At 48.4% G+C, this 19,017-nt stretch overlaps 1 protein-coding gene across 2 annotated transcripts in view; it reads right to left on the reverse strand.

Moving 5' to 3' along the window:
• Positions 1–19,017, reverse strand: part of Rnf165 (ring finger protein 165) — a 109,758-nt gene that overhangs the window by 25,667 nt on the left and 65,074 nt on the right. Inside the window, exon 2 of one of the 2 annotated variants that reach the window (XM_021150820.2) lies at positions 3,692–4,007. The exons of the other annotated variant lie outside the window; for it this stretch is intronic. Coding sequence (XP_021006479.1) covers positions 3,692–4,007 — 316 coding nt within the window. The remainder of the gene's footprint in view (positions 1–3,691; positions 4,008–19,017) is intronic. 2 annotated transcript variants of the gene reach the window in all.

Here is a 19,017-nt window from a genome sequence, read left to right on the forward strand (position 1 = left end):
ACAGATCCAAAATTGCAACACAATTCTTCACAGATCTTGAAAGAACAATTTTCAACTTCATATGGAAACACAAAAACCCAGAATAGCGAAAACAACCCTGAATAATAAAGAAAGTCAGGAGGTATAACTATCTCCGATTTCAAGTGTACTACAGAGTTATGGTAATTTAAAACAGCATAATATTGGTACAAAAATAGACGCGTTGATCAATGGAATGGAATTGAAGACCCAGTCGTAAATCCACACACCTCCTGACACCTGATTTTTTTTTAAATAAAAAAGCTAGAAATTCACACTAGAAAGAAAGACAGCATTGTCAACAAATGGTGCTGATCAAACTGGGTGGCTGCATGTGGAATGCACATAGATCCACCTGATGGCTGCATGTAGAAGAATGCACATAGATCCACACTTATCACAAACCTTAGCTGCAAGTGGATCAAGGACCTCAGCCTAAAACCAGACACACTGAACCTCATAGAAGAGACAGCAAAGAATAGCCTGGAACTTATTGACACAAGAAAAGACTTCCTGAACCGAACACCAATAGCTCAGGCACTAAAATCAACCATTAATAAGAGGAACCTCATGCAACTGAAAAGCTTCTATTCGGCCAAGGACACCATTGTTCGGACAAAGCAGCAGCCTTTAGAATGAAAAAAGTTTGTCTTTTTTTTTTTTTATTGTACATCCAACTGAAGGTTAATATCCAAAATAGGTAAACAACTCAAAAAACTAGATATCAGGAAAACAAGTGACCCAATTAAAAATGGTCTAAACAGGAAATGTTTTAAAAAGGAAACTCAAATGTCTGAGAAACACTTTAAAAAAAAAAAAGTTCAATGTCTTTAGACATCAGGGAGATGCAAATCAAAACTACTTGGAGATTTCATCTTACACCTGTCAGAAAGGCTAAGATCAACATGACAAGTGACAGCTCATGCCAGCAAGGATATGGAGTAAGGGGAACTCTCATCCATTGCTGGGGGGAGCACAAATGTGTACAGTCACTACAGAAATCAGTGTGGAGGCTCCTCAGGAGGTGGGGAATAGATCTACCTCAAGACCCAGCTCTACAACGTGAGCATGGACTCAAAGGGTGCTCCATCCTCCCACAAGGACACCTCCTACAAAGTCATGTTCATAGCCTGAAATTGAAAGCCACCTAGATGTCCCTCAACAGAAGAACAAATAAAGAAAAAGTGATATGTTTATACAATGGAGTATTACTCAGCGGTTAAAAATAATGAAACCATGGAACTTGCAGATAAATGAATGGAAGTGGAAAAATGGTCCTGTGGGAGGGATCTCAGACCCAGAAAGGCAGATATGGTATGTATCTGTTTATACGTGGATATTAGTTGTTAAGACAGTGATGACCAAGCTACGATCCATAGAACCACAGATAGTAGGTATGGAAAAAGGGGCTCGGGGAGGTAGGGCAGACAGATCTCATTAGGAAGGATAAATAGAATGGTTAGTTACAGGTAGTGGGTAGGGGGCTGGAAGTGTAGGATCAAGTGAAGGGGAGGGGGTAACAAGGGAGGGAAAACAGAGAAACAGCTAAAATCAAGGGTCATTTGAGTAGTGGTATGGAAACCTAAAAGCTTCCTAAAAGACACACATGTGAACAAAATCTAAATGAAATCTCCAAATAATGGAGGCGACAGACGCCCAGCTGGACATCTCTTATCACCAAATGAAGTTTTCAGGACCAGGACTGAGTTACATATCATTGAGTTGTTGGCCAAAGTGAATCCCCAACCAAGCCAGACCTGCCAAGACCACAGGTTGCTCTCCACAAGCTGACAGCAAGGCCCCATTCCTGAAGACAGCACCACACTACCCACTGAACAGGTATGAGTTGAGCTGGTGCCTACACAGAGCCGCCCTTCATCCTTACATACTAGTGTCTTTGTTACGGAAAGGTACTTTTCACCCTACCAAAAGAGAAATGTCAACACCAGCCCAGCCACCAACCCTCTGATCTACAATGCTGTCCTGCCTGCAAGATCTGCTAGAACAAAAGTGTCACAAAGCTTGTCCAACCAATATGTGATTCAAGTTCCAGTCCACGAGACGGAACCCATACCCGACACTGCTTGGGTGACCAAGAATGTGAGACTAGATAACCCTGGGATCCAGGGAAAACTAAAATACTACTGTCCTAAAAACAAAACAAACAACCCAATAACAAAATGACTCCCAATAACATTCTGCCATGTTTATAGATCAATGCCTTGTTCAGCCATCATCAGAGAGGCATCCCCCTGCAGCAGATTAAACAAACACAGAGACCTCTGCACGATGCCTCATGCAGGTGGGGGAAGGAGCAGACCTTGAGACACAGTGCTCTAAATGGAATGGCTCCATCAAATCCCTCCCCTCAGAGCTCAGGGGACTCCTTGGAAGAGGAAGTGTAAGAGGCAATGGGGGTGGAGGACACCAGGTGAGCAAAGCTCTCGAAATCAACATGAGCACAGCGCCTATGAACTCAGAGACACCAAGGCAGCATGCACGGGGCCTGCGCAGATCTGCACCAGGTCCCCTGTGTATATATTATGACTTCCAATTTAATGGTTTTTTTTTTTTATGGGACTCTTGGGCCTTCTCTTGGACTCTTCTCCCGCTGTTGATTTACTTTGTCTAATTCCAACTGTTATTTTTTGTTGTTGTTTTACCTTATTTTATTACATCATATTATTATCAACCCTTAGAAGCCTGTTTTCTAATGAGAGACAGAAAGGGGGTGGATCCCAGATAGGAGGGGAGATGGGGAGGAGCTGGGAGGAGCAGAGGGAGGGGATGGGGAGGAACTGGGAGGAGCAGACGGAGGAGATGGGGAGGAGCTGGGAGGAGCAGACGGAGGAGATGGGGAGGAGCTGGGAGGAGCAGACGGAGGNGATGGGGAGGAGCTGGGAGGAGCAGACGGAGGAGATGGGGAGGAGCTGGGAGGAGCAGACGGAGGGGATGAGGAGGAGCTGGGAGGAGCAGACAGAGGGGAAACCATAATCAGGATATATTATGTGAGAAAAAAAATTCTATTTTCATTAAAGGGATTAATGGTTAAAAAGAACATTTAAATAATTTACCATACAATGGCTATTGTTATTTTTAGTGAATTAATAGATACTTTAAATTTTCTAACATAGTAAACTAATATAAGGTCTTTGTAGTCAATTGTGTGTGTGTGTGGAAAAGGCCCCGAAACCTAGAAGATTGAGAAGTGCCCAGCTGTGCTCATCCATTTCTTCCTTTACAGTTGAGGCTCAGAGAAAGGTAGTGACTTGCCACATCAGGATATTTGATCCGGTTACATGGGCATACAAGCCACAGTCTCCTACTCTTGCCTCCAACTAGACGTTGGCCCTTTAGAGGCCAAAGCTGGAACCAGTCATTTCCACTGGTACTCTGGTATTGAGAAAACCAGAATTAAGCTGCCATGAGAGCTGGAGAAGACTTGCTAGACCTCAAATCTTCCGTGCAACAAAAGTCCACCATAAGCATCACTGACCACTGCTTACCCAACCCCTGACCCTGAATCTGGGTGATGTGAGGGGTCATGTTAGGGTCTGACCTAAATGAATGCTACTACCAGAAGCAAAAGCCATCCTCTGAAGAACACACTTTGTGACTGCAGCGAATCTTGGTTGAAAGAAGCCCCGCCCATCCCGGCCCCGCCCCTGCCGACCTGGGATGCGAGACGAGCCTGCGGTGCTGAGCTTCCAGGAGCTGCTGCTGCAGCAGGTATTGCTGGTGCAGGGCCTGAGGTAGGAAGGAGGGACCTGTGACGTCCTGGAACTGCAGGGTGGGCAGCGGGGTCAGCGACTGGTGCAGCGTGCCACTGTGCTGGTGGGCCGGGGCCATGTGGGCGCTGAGGCCCGGCTGCGACTGCACGGGGTGGGCCAGCGGGAAGTCCGGGGCTAGCTGCTGCGGCTGCGGGGGGCCCAGGTGGAAGTGGCGGCAGGAGGTAGCGTGAGGATGCTGAGACCTTTGAAAGGGGGCACCTGTGGAGGCAAAAGACAGAGATCTCCGTGAGAACCTGCAAAGGGCTCTCCCACCTGAGCGGGGGTCCCCCACCCCTGGACAACCTGGACCTTCCTAACACAGCTGATCTACAGCTTTACTATATGTGTCCCACCCCCACCCCGTCTTTAATGCTCCACATAAAGGGTCTGTGTGCCTTAGCAGAGGAAGTGTTTGCTTTAATGTTAAGCAACGCAGCCTTTTTTTTTTTTTTTTTTTAAATAAATGACGCATGCCAGAGGGTTTTAAGGACTCCTAAAGCCAGCCTGGCCTTCTTGAATTGGCCTCCTTCTGAATTGCTGGGGGATCACCTGAGGTAGGAAGGAGGGACCTGTTAGAAAACTGTACATAGAGAAAGTTTAGGGTGACCTAGCCAAGCCCTGGACTTTACAGAAGTAGTTCTATTCCAGCATAAGCAACTAAAAATATTGTGTTACAGTTTTAAGCAGGAAGAGATCACACAGAAAAATGACCTTTTAAAATACCAGTCAGGCCCAGCGTTGTTGGCAAAGGCCTTTAATCCCAGCACTCGGGAGGCAGGTGGATCTCTGTGGATTCAACACCAGCCTAGCCTATATATCAAGTCCCAAGACAGCCTGGGTTACATAGAGAGATCTTGTCTCAAAAGGAAGTGGGGGGGGGGCTGTTAAAAAAAAGTTAATAAAAAAATGAAATACCAATCCATTTATTAAGACTATACTTTAAAGCAAACAAATCCAGGTGTAAGCTGGAGGCCAGTTTTATTCAACTAAGACGCCAGTGTTTTGTGGCTAGAATTGAGTTGGATTACAAAGCTTTGCAAGATGCCCTGCTGGATCATGCGGCATCTGAGGGGTCCTTGAGTGCGGCAGCCAGCAGACTTGGCGCTGCAGAAAGATCCCCACTGATGTAAGAGTGAGGGGATAAGAAAAAGACAGGGCCTGGGGAAACAGGAGCAAAGACACCAGCAGACGACAGATGTCCACAGAATTTGGAGAGCAGATGGGGGGTTGAGCAAAGATGAGAAATCAGAAACGCAGCACCTACCAAAGGGTCAGTTAGCAAACAGTGGCTGGACCATGCCGGGGTTGGGGGGGNGGGGGGGGGAGTGTGGGGGGCAAGGATAGGAGGGTGAGGGGAATGGAGGCAGCAGCTATGCTGGAAGGCAGGAGACAGTGTGGGACTAAGAAAACTGAGAGATGCTAGGTCTGCCCACTGGGCAGCTGCACCCACAGCTCTTCCCTTTCCCATCCTCCCAGAAAGGTCTCAGGGCACAGGGGAGGGGACACCAGGCATAGAAGGCAGGGGGACAGATAAAGCAAACAGGGTCAGGTGAAAGTCTATGGGACTTTGGGACCCTCTGCTTTCATCTGTCACTAGGTATGTGACATTGCTCTGCACTCTGCACAGGCACACTGGGCTGGAAACAGGAGTTGGGGCGGGGTGGGGGGTGGGGGTGCGTCTTCAAAGAAAGTTATTGTTCCCACAGGTTCTTGTGGTTCAAAACCCTCCAGCCAGCTGGAGAGACGACTCAGTGGTTAAGAGCACTGACTGCTCTTCCAGAAGTTCTGAGTTTAATTCCCAGCAACCACATGGTGGCTCACAACCATCTATAATGGGATCCAATGCCCTCTTCTGGTGTGTCTGAAGACAGCTACAGTGTATCCATATACATAAAATAAATAAATCTAAAAAAAAAACCCAAAACCCTAGAACACTCCAATATAATATATTGGGCTGTATAATATATAATATTATATATATATATATAAATATAATATAATATAATATAGTATAATATAATATAATATAATATAATATAATATAATATAATATATTCCTGGGGCTGGAGAGATGGCTCAGTAGTTAAGAACACTGGCTGCTCTACCAGAGATCCTGAGTTCAATTCCCAGCACCCACATGGCCACTTGCAACTGTCTATAACTCCAGTTCCTGGGAATCTGACACCCTCCCACAAGCATACATGCAGGCAAAACACCAATACACGTAAAATGAAAATAAATACATTTAAGAAAATATGTAGGTACCACTGTACCTTGAAGCCCACTACTTGGAAAACTATTTCTTATATATGTGCATAGAGCCTCTAAACCTACTATGACTTCATCGGGCATCTCAATGATGACCAGTTTTTTTTTTAAGAAAGGTAAAAGGGAACAGAGGAAAACATACTTTTATATGAGGGGAAAAAAATCCAAGAAAGGAAAGCAACAAAATAGGAGGCCATGCTCTAAAACGGTGCAGTGTTCCCAAGCACACAGCTGCTCAGGACTCCAGACAGTTCAGGGAACCCGAAAGGTTGTCTGGAGGCGAGGAGGTTGGGAAATGGTATTTGAAGGCATTTTACACATTGACAGAGATTTTGGTAAGAATCTAAATACTGTAAGAGGCAAGGCAGCCCTAAAGGGACAGGGATCATCTCCAGGGAAATAAAACGTTGTGTAAGTTTGTGTAATCATTACACACGACTTGGGCCAACACTAAACAATATGTACCAACCATAACAAAGTTAGTAAACTGCATTCGGACAAAAAAAAAATCATCTGAAGAACATAAGCAGGGGCCAGGAATTTTAAAATCAACTAATAGCAATCCATTGGCTTAGTCTGAAATTTACATAATAATACACATGATTCAGGAAGTAATTGCCTAGTTCCAAAGACTTAGAAACATGGGGCCGTGGAGTATCTGACTCCGGAGGGGTCGGGTAGAGGCAGAGTGTAGCTTCGTGGCCAAGGTCCACTCATACTGAAGTTTGTAAATGACCCACACCTCATATAGACTTTTGTAATGGACATATTTGAAAAGCAAAATGAAAATGAAAACAAACACGCAACGAAAAAGGAAGAGCAAATCTGCACGGCACGAGGTGGGGGGTGGGGAGGGGTGGGAAGTGGGAAGGGAACCAAGGGCCGTGTAAAGGTAAGAAACCCCTGCACAGGCTCAGAAGGCAGGTGGGACCACACGGGAAAGAAATGGATATGTGTGTATGCTTATTTGTTTGTTTTTTTAAAAGATATTGATGAGACTAAAGCTAACTCTACCATGGAATTACGTGAGACCCACACAGGTAGTTTTAACTTTCTGTACCAATAGACGGGTAAAACTCACTTTAAATATATGCAAGAACATGCCTAAAATGCTCTTTTAACATGTGCTCAGTGTAAAAATGCTCTCATACAGGGGTCCATGGTCAGCTGTGGTGTCACCCTTCTGAAGCTTTCCATGTGGTGTATTCTGTGGTACGTGGCTGCCCTGAGCCTGGTGCAGCTAGCAGGAAGAGGTCAACACCATCCACAAAGCACAGCCGTCCAGCCTTTCCCACATGGCCTTCTCTCAGATAGGATGAGGAGCCCTACCCCTCCTACCTGTGATGCCCAACACACCATAGCCTGGCATTAAAGCTTCATACTTCCTGGTCTCCCTAAATCCTGAATGGTGTGGCTGCCTGGCATCTGCCTGGTTACAGGAGGAAATGGGAGGGGGACTGACAGAAGGGCTAAGGGGTGGGGGCGGACTGAACTCAAACTGGCTTAAAATTGACTGAGACAGAGAGGAGTAAGGAGACCCGGATGAGACCTGGGTTTTACATGGGCAGGACAGGCACAGATGAGGCCAGCTGACCGGTGTCTTCTACCTTTGTCCTGCTGGAGTCTGGCTGGCTGCCCTTCCCTTCTCACGGACCCTCCCACTCCATCCATGAGGGAGGTTCGCTGTCCTACAGCCGCTAGCTGGAGCATGTGAAAGGGAATACAGATGATAGCAACCGGAATGGGCAGTGGAGGACCACAGACTAAAGCAAGTTCTTCAACACCAAAGCAAGTTCTGCCCGCAGTCACCTCTATCTCCTAGGAGTTCTGGGGCTTCGCCATCTATACTGAAGCATAGAAGCTGGGAGTAGCAGAACTCTGTGTCATGTAGTCTTTGTGAACAGCTGCCCTGTTCAGTCTCCAGAACCAACAGTGCAACTCCGGGGAATCTGGAGTCTTTGACAAGCCAAGAGCCAGCGCTATCTGAACAACCGTGACATCTCCAAGTCCCCCGCTCCCCGCCCTTTAGTCGACTATCCGCATTTTTTCCCATTAGAGTCATTCCGTCCCATTAAAAAATAATTTCCAGATGTCCTTGATTATTCTATGCATTTATCATATTTCCCCAGGGTTAAAATGCCACCAACTGAAAGATTCATCACAGGCTAAATAACATTTTCAGTGAGTGGGGAAATAAACAAAATAAATCCCACCATATTAAGTAAACACATCAATTATAAGACACAAATTACTATCAGAAAGGGGGAAATGTGTGTCTTAGGAGTCTGGAGATTGTTGCTAACAATTACCACCTCTTGAGACTTGGCCAGGAGCGGTGCTTGACAGAAGGGGGCTGGGCTCCAGAGATGCAGGTGCAGGGCAGGCCCAGGTCACCTGGGAGGCCCAGGTCAGCCCTGCACAGCTGGGACCAGGGAAGCCCACAGGTGTGTGGCTCACCTGCTACTCACCTGCTGCTCACCTGGTACACGGGAGACACAAGACAGGTGCTCCACAAATGCCAAGGAACTGGCTGCCTGGGGCCTCTCAGGCAAGGAGCCCAAAGAGGCCAGCCACTGGAGAATGGGTAGATCTGAGGGTTGAAGAATCCACACAGTGGGGGCAGGGAAAGAAAAGGGAGTTTTGGAAAACAGAGGGTGGAGGGCTGAAGGCCACGTGGGAAGGTAAACTGAGATAACAGTTACCACGTCTCAAGTCTAAACGGTTTGCACAGGACACCCCTCAGAGTGAGTGACAGATAGAGATTTCCAAGTTTCCTTTTAAAAGCCAGAATGAGAAGATAGGCCAGGGCCAAAGGAGCCAGGAATCTCAACCAGCAATGCAAGAGGCTGTGGTCTGAATGCCTGTGTGTTCAAAATCCTGCCTATCCTGGACTAGACTTCCCAGACTCCTCCCAGGAAAAGGCGCAAAACCCTGGGGGGGGGGGGGGAGAGGGTGGGAAGGATGGGAACCAGACCCTCTAGGGCCTCTAGGGATGCTGGCAGCCTGTCCCCTCCTGCTCAGGCGGGTTCTCAGGGTGTCTGGTTTCCTGCTGTTGCTAGCTTGTTGACCCAGGTCACTCCCCATCAGCACTGGGACAGAACAGGGAGTGAGCAGTGGAGCATAGCCCATGGAAGAGTCAGGTGGAGGTGAACCTCCCAGGAGGCACCTGGGCGGAAAGGGAACAGGGAAAGGGAACCTGGGCCCAGCGGTCAGGAAAGAAGGGCCCAGCCTCACTCGATTGCTCGCTCATGGAGCTTCGTGAACTCTTTGTAGAGCTCACACAAGCAGCTCAGAGACCAGGGCCTCTACAGAGCCTATGCTTGTGAGTCACTTCCAAGGACAGGCAGAGCTGAGGTCAGGGCACCTCTCCTCACAGTCACAGTAGACTTCTCTGGGCCTCATTTTGTCTTGTGGCCTGGGTAGGCTGCTAGCCAGGAGCTCCCAAATAAACACCTTCTTAGCTGGCCTCTCCTCTCATTCACAGGAAAGCCAAGTAGAAGGCACAGGAACATTCGGATGAACCAAACATATGGTGACCTCCAGGGCCCCACAGCTGGACAGACCTGACCTGGTCCATACCATCTTCCCTTACTGAGAGGACCATATGATGCTGTGATATTGTGCATATGTTGGGCATCTCAAGTGGTCACAGGCAGTGAGAGGCAGGAAGAGCCTGTGTCCCAGAGGCCTGCCACTTACATCTTTCTAAAGCCCAGTTCTGAGTATGCTGTCCCGCCAAGCGCTAGCTCGCTTGAGACTTTGCCTACCCCTCAGCTCTCTATGGCTGCTCTCTATCCCCAATGGTGCCACCTTCCCTCACAGACTGTCTGCACACACTCCTGTCCACCCCTGACTACTCCGGGAAGATGAAAAGAGCCCTCAGAGCCCTCCAGGCTCTTCCCAAACGATCCAGTCATGCTGTGCTTGACCTGGACTGTTTGTCTGGTGTTCCTGGTGTTTGTACACAAACTTTACCTCCAATAAAAGCTATGAAGCGAGTGTATCATGGTTTATATATGCTTGGGCCAGGAAGTGGCACTATTAAGAGGTGTGGTCTTGTTGGAGTAGGTGTGTCACTGTGGGCTTTAATACCCCTGTCCTAGCTGCCTGGAAGCCAGTATTCTGCTAGCAGCCTTCAGATGAAGATGTAGAACTCTCAGCTCCTCCTGCACCATGCCTGTCTGGATGCTGCCATGTTCCCACCTGGATGATAATGGACTGAACCTCGAATCTGTAAGCCGGTCCTTATATCTTGTCCTTGGTCATGGTGTCTGTTTATGTCGTAAAACCCTAAATAAGACAGAATGTTTTCAGGGCAAGCACCATTTGGCAAATGAACTTTCTTTTTAGAGGTTTAGATATACTTTTTGGAGGCTTACACTCCATGAGGGACCAGGGAATAAGAGAAGGAGGGAAAGTCAGGCAGGAAAAAGAAGAAACCTTCATCATCTTAGAGAAGGAAAGGTTAGGTTACCAGCTAGTAAGGAAATTAATTCTTTATGATATTATCAAATAATCCAACTAAATGAGGTCAAGATGGTAAGGCCTTCACTCCAAAGATAAGGAAGGGCCTTGAGCCATGGGAGTTGGGGTGATGTGTCCTAGGGCTCTCAGGCACTTGGGACTAAACTTGACACTCACTGAGTCCAAGTCTGTTCTCTGCTGGGGACAGAATCCCTCCTCCCTCTACAGGATCTGCACACACCCATCCATGTCTGCACATCACCTTCCCAGAGATGGATCCTCCTATAGGCCTGGCTGCTGAACAGGAATGGCCCTGGTGGCCCTTCCCTCCCCCCCCACTTTGATTTGCTGTGCATCTCCCAAGCTCCCCTAGAAATGCACCTATTCCTGCCTCAGGACGTGACTGTGACTTGGCAAATCATCTACCTCTAACATCCAATTGGAAAGATGCAGAGGTACCAACCGAGGGATGGCATGTAGCGAGAGCGCTCAGGCTATGCTGGTCAACAGCTCCAGGCCCTCTCTCTGGCCTGAGATCAAGGGCAAGTCCAAGAACGTGCCTAAGTGACAGCTTCTCTAGCAAGACAAGTTGTACTGCATCTTTAGAAATCCCCATGGAAAAGGCTTCAAGGCCTTGCCTTTAACAGAGTTTAACTGATAGAAGGAAGGGCGGAAGTTTCTAGAGTGCTGGGAACCCCTTAGACTCTTTGTATTGATGAAGTGGCCTCTGATGACAGAGTGGTTGTGAGGCCTCTCAAATTACCTGGCATGAGGAACAGATGGAAATCAAGTTGTGTGCAGGGGAGCGGTCACAGTGGTCATCCAAGAGGCAAAGCCCTTCTGACTGAGAGGTTGAAGTCCACATCAGGACATCTTTCAGAAGGTGCTTTGTCCCCGTCCCCTGCCCACCCCACCCCCACCCCACTCCGAAAGTTCCTGATCACTGAAGATGCCACAGAGGAGAGTGGCTGCCCACAGGGGGATGGCTTTCTGGGATTTCCACAAGATGACACACATTTCCTGCAACCTCCACCCCCTGCTCCCCTTTGTGTGTGGTGGGTTGACCATAGGTGCTGGGAATGGGACAGCCCCAACTGAGATGGCCTTGGCGCTGAGGGAGGGTGGAAGGAGCAGAGCAGCAGGTAGCTTAGCCTGAGGTTCTCAAGGACTGAAGGCCTGGCACACGAGCCAGTGTACAAGGACATGAAAACTCCTCCTCAGAGCTCCCCATCATTGGTTCCAGGAGCACCCCCCCCCCTTTTCCCTGGGACGATACAGTTTGGAATCCTATTTCCTATTTTCTCATTGCATCCTGGGAGGCATTCAGACTTGGACTCCCTGGGATGAGGAAATGTATCCCTTGTGATTCATTCAGAAGAAGATGTTTGGGGAAGTGCCACAGGAAGAAAGGGGAAGGGTACCCTGTGGAGAGTTGTGAATGACAGCCTGGGAGTCTGGGGTACATTTCTAAAGCAAGTACAAACCAGGAAAACTGGAGATAAGGAAATGAGAGCAGAGAACCCAGCTGCCTGGGCCGCCAGGTAACCATTGTTCTGCTCTCATCAGCCCTGAGAGGCCCATTTCCAGGCTGAGCCTCTTGGGCAGCCAGATGTCTGCTTCCCCGCCTCTTCATACTTTGGTTCCCTGTCCAATGGAGGCTTGGGCAGGAAGTGATATACCCAAAGGGGTCCTTTTACAGCCCAGAGCAGCTTTCTGATGCTTCCCCAGGGCCAGGCTTTGATCTCTGATGAAAAGCTCAGCTTCATCCAAGGAGCTGGATTCCAGCTCTCAAAATACTTCAGGGAGGCGGGCCGAGCAGCTGGAGAGAGCCGATTTGTCCAGGGTTGAGGCAGTTAGGCAGCAAGCTTCCAGCTAGTAGCCAGAGCTGGTGTCCTGACTCCATTTGTTCCCTAGGCATGGAGAGAGGGAGTCTGGAGAGGAGGGTGGTCAGGGATGGGATGTAATCACAGAAAAGGAAATGCCTTTTCTCCATTTAAAGCCTGTAGGAGGTCTGCAAGCTCTTGTTCCCTCTGTAGACAGAACAGCACAATTTCCTGAGAGCACCTGGAGTCCAACAGTAGTGCGACATCAGGTCAGAACTAGGTCTGCCTCATTCACCCCATCCCGGGACCTGGCAACAAACACTAGCTGCACTAAACCCTCACTAACCGAAGAGATGAGCGAGGACCTCTGGTGCACAGGAATGTGGGTGTGTGGGAAGCGACACTGGGCTGCAGACTTTGGGAGAGTTCAAGCAGGGCACCTCCCTCCCAGCGTTTGAGCCCTGTGTGGATTTGCAGGTAGGTGTCAGGGGAACAAGGATAACTCAAGCAGACACAAGTAGGGGGGCTAGCCTTAAAGAGACACCGAAAGAAAGGCCCGACTCTGCACGGAGCATAGCCATGTGGCCAGTCCAACAGGAGCCATCAGTCAGCGTGTGTCACCATCAACTAGCCCAGAGAACAAAGTGACAGGAGGCTCCCTGATGCCATTACAGCAGAGGTAGGAGGTCTATTCCACAGATGCCATTACTTGGTGTTATGAGCCTGGTGCGCTGAGGGCCTGTTCCCCATGGCGACGCTCAGAGACGGTCTTTGAGTGACTGGACCATGAGAGAATCTGACCTTGTCAGTGGATGTATCCAGTTCATAACTGGATAGATGAATGGGAGGTGGAGGAAGCTGTGGTAGGTGGGGCCTGACTGGAGGTAGTGAGTTGTTGGAGGAATGAGGTTGCCTTTGAAGGTATATCTTGTGTCCTGCCTCTCTGATTCCTAGCTGACTTGAGATGAGCACCTTCTGTCACATACTCGTGTGTCTACGACTCAATGATATTTTTAAGGAAAAAAATAGAAATCAAATCTCCAAATCCCAACATCTTCTCAGATGTGATCCCCTTACAGAAACACTGCTCACTCTATAAGGTGCCCAGAGCAGTGGAGCACGGCCCCTCCCACCAAGCCTCCCTAGGGTGCTGTGGAGCACGGGCTGTACACACACAAGGGCCAAACTGACCCATGTGGTTAGGACAAGCTACAACATCCTCCCTTGGGGCCCACTGCTCCCAGAGAATTGTGACATGAGGTTACTGTCCCCTCCCTGCCTGGACCTGACTGCTGAGCAGTGATGAAGAGTGGCAGACATGAGCTTTGACTGTGACTTTTCTTATTCTGGGATTATGACAGCAGCTTAGTGAACCATTGCTGTTCTGGTCTCCCCATCCGATTATAAAGCAGGTGGGGGCGGGGTGAGGACACTGGGAATCTACTTGCCTTTGGAGGGAGCTGGAGTCAGTTAAATTCTCAGCCAGTACCTTCCTGGGATATTCCATCTAGCACTCAAGTGTGTATATGTGTATGCATGTGCATGTGTGTGTGTGCATGTGTGTGGCGTGTGTAATGTATGTGTGTGTGATAGAGACAGAGACAGACAAAAAGACAGAGAGGGGATGTTTGTAGAAACAAAAGAGAAAAGAAAAAGGAAGGTAGGAGAGAGATAAGGTTATAAAGAACAGGAGGGGAGATAACAAAAGAGAGAAAGAGAGAAAGGAGGGAGGGAGGGAAGCAGGAGAGGGAAGAGGATACCTGGGAACCACAGAGCTGAAGGTTTCTCGCAGCTGACAGGTCCTGGAGGCCACTCTTGCAGCCTGGCCCATTTTTGGCCCTCTCATGTGACACCGTCAGCCCTTTGGCTGTCTCTTGTGCGGCCTGAGACTAGCCCTGTCTTACCTTTCTCCAAGCTGACCTGGGTTAACTGGACCTTGTCGCCTCTGCTAACCTCCTAGAATCCTACATAGTTGTTTCAAGCCAGCATCCCTTCCCCCCTGGGTCACTCAGCTGGACCAAGAAGTGCCTCAGGCCCAGCCTGCTTGCTCTCAGGCAGGAAAGCCCTCAGGAGAACAGTGGAGCAGATAGTTTCCTATCTCTGGTTCCAGCCTCTCATCCTCAGAATGGGCCTTTGACATCCACACTGTCTGAGGTGGCAGGGTGATACTGTGATGCAGAAATGTTTCAGTCTCTCCCAGACCAGCCCAGAGCTAACTGTCGACACTGGGCTGGGGATCCTTTCAGGAACTGGAGCTATCTCCCAGATTATGAGAGCACCTATTCCCTTCTGCCAAACCCCAACATGTTCAGTCCAGCAGAGGGCAGTCCGCCAACAGGAGCACCTCAAGCTGGCACCACCTTAGGGGAGCCATGGTGCCGCAAGAGCTTTTCCCGCTGGAGCCAAAACCCAGGAGGGATTGCTGCTTTGGACTAACTACTGATCCTCCCATTTCAGAGTGGAGATGTGTGAAAGAGGGTAATACATTAAATCCCTACTGTGCAGGGTGGGGGGAATCGGGAAACCATGGCAACGCCAGATGAGGTAGCAAGACGAGGGCACTAAGTCTAGTTCCACCCCAGCAGCTGGAGATCGAACAAAGTGCGCAGTAGCTCTCTCTGGGTCGCTCTGTCATGCCACAAAATTAGTTGTCGCTCAGAACTTGACTCATTCATTCAGAATAATGAGGTTATATAAAGAATGGGAAGGAGCACGGCTGCATGCCTACTATGTGCAAGTAATCTGGGTGCCAAGAGTCCAGCCCCAAGCAAAACAGTCAAAACCCCTGGCCCCTGTGGAAATGTGACCTCCTACAGTGCTTGAGGGTTACCACATGAGAAAGGTGGCTAGCTCAACTAACCATGCATACGCCAGAATCCAGAGTCTTAATATGAACTTAAAGAAAAAACAGAAAAGAAAATCTTTAAATTGATTACATATTGAAATTCTATTTTAGATATACTGAATTAAATAGTGCATATTGTAAAAATTAATTTCTCCTGTTTCTTTTTACTTTTTTTTTAATGAGGCTGCTAAAAAAGTTTAAATTACAGAAGTAACCTGCATTGTATCTTTATGGACTATGGTCTAGATACGAAGTAGCTACAGAACTAGGTGAAGTATTGATGATGACCATGAAAACACGGAAACCTAAGCAGGGACAGAGGAGGTGAGGGAAGTCTCCTTGTAAGGTAGGTAAGCCAGGAGAGCCTTCCCTGGGAAGGTAACTTAAAACAAAACGAGCAGATGAGTTAGCAGGGAGCTAAGCACACAGAGGCGGAAGAACTGTGTGCATTGCTGCATGCCGAAAGTGAGCCTGGCATCTGTCACCTGGCACACCGGGAGACTTGTGTGGTGGGATTGGGTGAAACAAATCTTGGTGGCGGGTATCAGACCATTCAGGCCCTTCCTGGTTATTATACACATTGACACTCACTCTGACTGAGATAAGGAACTAAGAAATGATAGAATGTGACTGCCTCCAATGAAAGATCAAGTGATACAGACTGTCCTGGCTGAGGCCACCTTAAGCCAGTCTTTCCTAGTGGCTTAGCAGCTGAGCACAGATGTATGGGTAGGCCCGATAAAACTGAAGTGACTTCTTAGCTGAGCCAATGGCAAATAGTCATTGTATCTGGGTCAAATTTAGCCACTCTGATGATGTTGTCATTTAGTGAGGTGGAGACTCTACTCTGAGTTCTGTCCTAATTGATCTGAACATCACATTAATCTAAATACTCAGCAAACGCTTCATCTTCTCTCCCCAAAACACCCAGGTAATCCTCAGGACAGAGCTATATGGCAGACGGGTAGGTGAGTGGATGAACAGGATCAATGGATGGATGGATGGGTGGGTGGATGGATGGATGGATGGATGGATGGATGGATGGATGGATGGATGGGTGGATGGATGGATGGATGGATGGGTGGATGGATGGATGGNATGGATGGATGGGTGGATGGATGGATGGATGGATGGGTGGATGGATGGATGGGATGGGATGGATGGATGGATGGATGGATGGATGGATGGATGGATGGGATGGATGGATGGATGGATAGATAGATAGATAGATAGATAGATAGATAGATAGATAGACAGACAGATGGGTAGGTGGGTGAGTGATGAGTGGATGAATGAATAAATGGATGGGTGAGTGGATGGATGAATGGATAGATGGATGAGTGGGTGGATGGATGGATGGAGGATGGATGGGTGAAGGGTGGATGGATGGGATGGATGGATGGATGGATGGATGGATGGATGTGATAGATGGATGGATGGTGGGTGGGCAGATGGATGGATGGATGAAGGATGGACGGATGAATGGTGAGTGAGTAGATGGATAAATGAATGGGTGGTAGGTGAGTTGGGTAGGTGGATGGATAGATGGATGGATGGATGGATGGATGGATGGATGGATGGGAGGATAGTGAGTTAATGAAGCAATAGGAGGATGGACAAATGGCAGCTGAGTATAAGAATAGAAGCTGGGTAGTTTATTCATTGCATCTCTAATCACAAGCTAGGGCCCTATCACTCTTATACTGACAAGGGCAGATGAGCAAGCACATCCTGTCCCCCTGCTCACTGCTCTCTTGAATATGCTACAGATAACCCTGGAGTTCCTAGAACTTTTAGGGTAGAGCTTATGAGAATGTGAAGACTGCAGATCCCCCTGTCTTCTGTGGAACATGAAGTACTGACTTTTGGCTCATTTTGACAGCCTCTCCCAGACGTGCTAGCAAACAGACAAATCAATTGTTTTGGCTTTTTCTCCCTCTCCACCCCTATGCCATGTTAATTAGCAGCAAAAATGCCAGCAGCAAAGTCAAGTAGGCTTCGGACAAACCCTAGCACTTAGTACCCAGCCTAACTCTTCCTTTCATGGCTACCCTGGACCCAATGGTCCAGCACCATGTCCTGCTTCCTTGCTCACCCATCCTCCCACCCTAGTGCTTCAGCTTCCCTATACACCCTGATTCTGTCCCTCTGTGGTGGCCTCATAATGGGACACACCTAACATCTTAGAAATCTTTCTTGGTTCCACTCCACAGCTATCGTCCCTACTTTAAGGACTAGATACAGGCTCCTGGGGTCAGAGATGTAACCTGGGTCAGCGAATTCAAGTCTGTAATTCTGATTCCACGTCCGCCTTCCACTCATTGTCAGGACTGTCAAACCTGTGTCCTCTGCAAGGCATATGCTGCTGAGGTCACTGGGGGACCATGGCCAACATCTTTAAAGGCCAAGGTCAGACAAGCACCAATAGGGAGATTCTCCCCAGACTGCTCCGGCACAATCGGGTGATCTGGCTTCCGCCCCTACCCCTGCCCCATCCGCTGGGCTTAAGCTCCAGATGTTAGCTAAACCTGTAGAATGTCCATGAGCCTAGAACAAAGATCCAGCAGGAAGTGTGCCTTAGATGAGACACTGATCACCCACATTCTCCTGCAGCCCTGGGCATCAGTCCTGGCTTCCCAGTTATAGCACAGCGAGTGCATACAATGGACCCAGCTAAGCCAGTGTGACCTTTCTTACAACCCTTCCTCCCATGCTTCTGCCAAGGCACAAGAAACCCTTGGGAGCCTGATTCCACAAGCTGTATATGATCATATGCATGGGGTGGGGGGCAGTGAACGTGTGTGTGGTGTGTTCAGGAGTTGTATGCACAGAGAGTGGGTGGTCTGAGTATCCACCTATCCCATGTGAATGTTAGCCTATCTATTTATTGCCAGTGCCTACAGGATCCTGGGTTTCTAGGCCAAGGGATTTTAGACAAGGTCTCATTATGTAGCTTACACAGGTCTAGAACTCAGTCCTCCTGCCTCAGCCTCCTCAGCCCTGAGGACACAATAACTTTTTAATTAAACAACTGCTCTATGGCCGCACAATATAGAGCCTTCCTTGAGGAAGCACTGGGATCCATCTTCCTAGGGAGTCAGGCAAGCTGTGTTCAAGTCCAGTCTTAACTTTCTGTGTGGCCTTATCCTGGCTGAACCTCTGCTTCCTGACCTATAAAATATGTATGGTATACATATATCGTCTCTACCTCTAGGACTGTCATGAAGTCAAAAGAAGCATGCTGCAGGAAATTGCTTGGGTTTTTTTTTTTTAAAGCAACTTACACAAATGAGGCCTGATGCTGCAGATGCTACCATGAACACTTACCACCCAAGGTTCAAACTGAAGCGTGTATGTAGTAGATTCCATGAGGAGAGACCCTTGGGTGGCCAGGGAGGGGAATGTGGGTGTCTGAACACTTACGTATGCTTTTTCCTTCTACCGCTTTTCTACTGTGTGCATACGTGATTTGGTTTTTAATTGCCCTGACTGGTTCTTCAAAACAATTACAGTGGGGCAAGAGAAATGGACACAGATGTGTCCCCTGCCATTCCTCGTCCTTCCAACCCCAAGCTCCAGGAGCCTAGGGTTCCCAGGTTCTTGATTCTCTTCCCAGTCTGAAGCCCAACTCCCACCCCATCAACAGAGATAAACAAACTGAGGTTCAAGGGCTAGAGAGAGAGCTTTGCTTGCTGCTGGGCTTAACGATCTAGGTTTGGTTCCTGGGACCCACAGGATGGGAGGAGAGTGTTAATTGCCACAAACTGTCCTCTGACATCTATCTGTTCACACACACACACACACAAGCAAATAAAAAAAACATTGTTTT

The sequence above is a fragment of the Mus caroli genome, chromosome 18 (genome assembly GCF_900094665.2).
Source record: "Mus caroli chromosome 18, CAROLI_EIJ_v1.1, whole genome shotgun sequence".
NCBI lineage: Eukaryota > Metazoa > Chordata > Mammalia > Rodentia > Muridae > Mus > Mus caroli.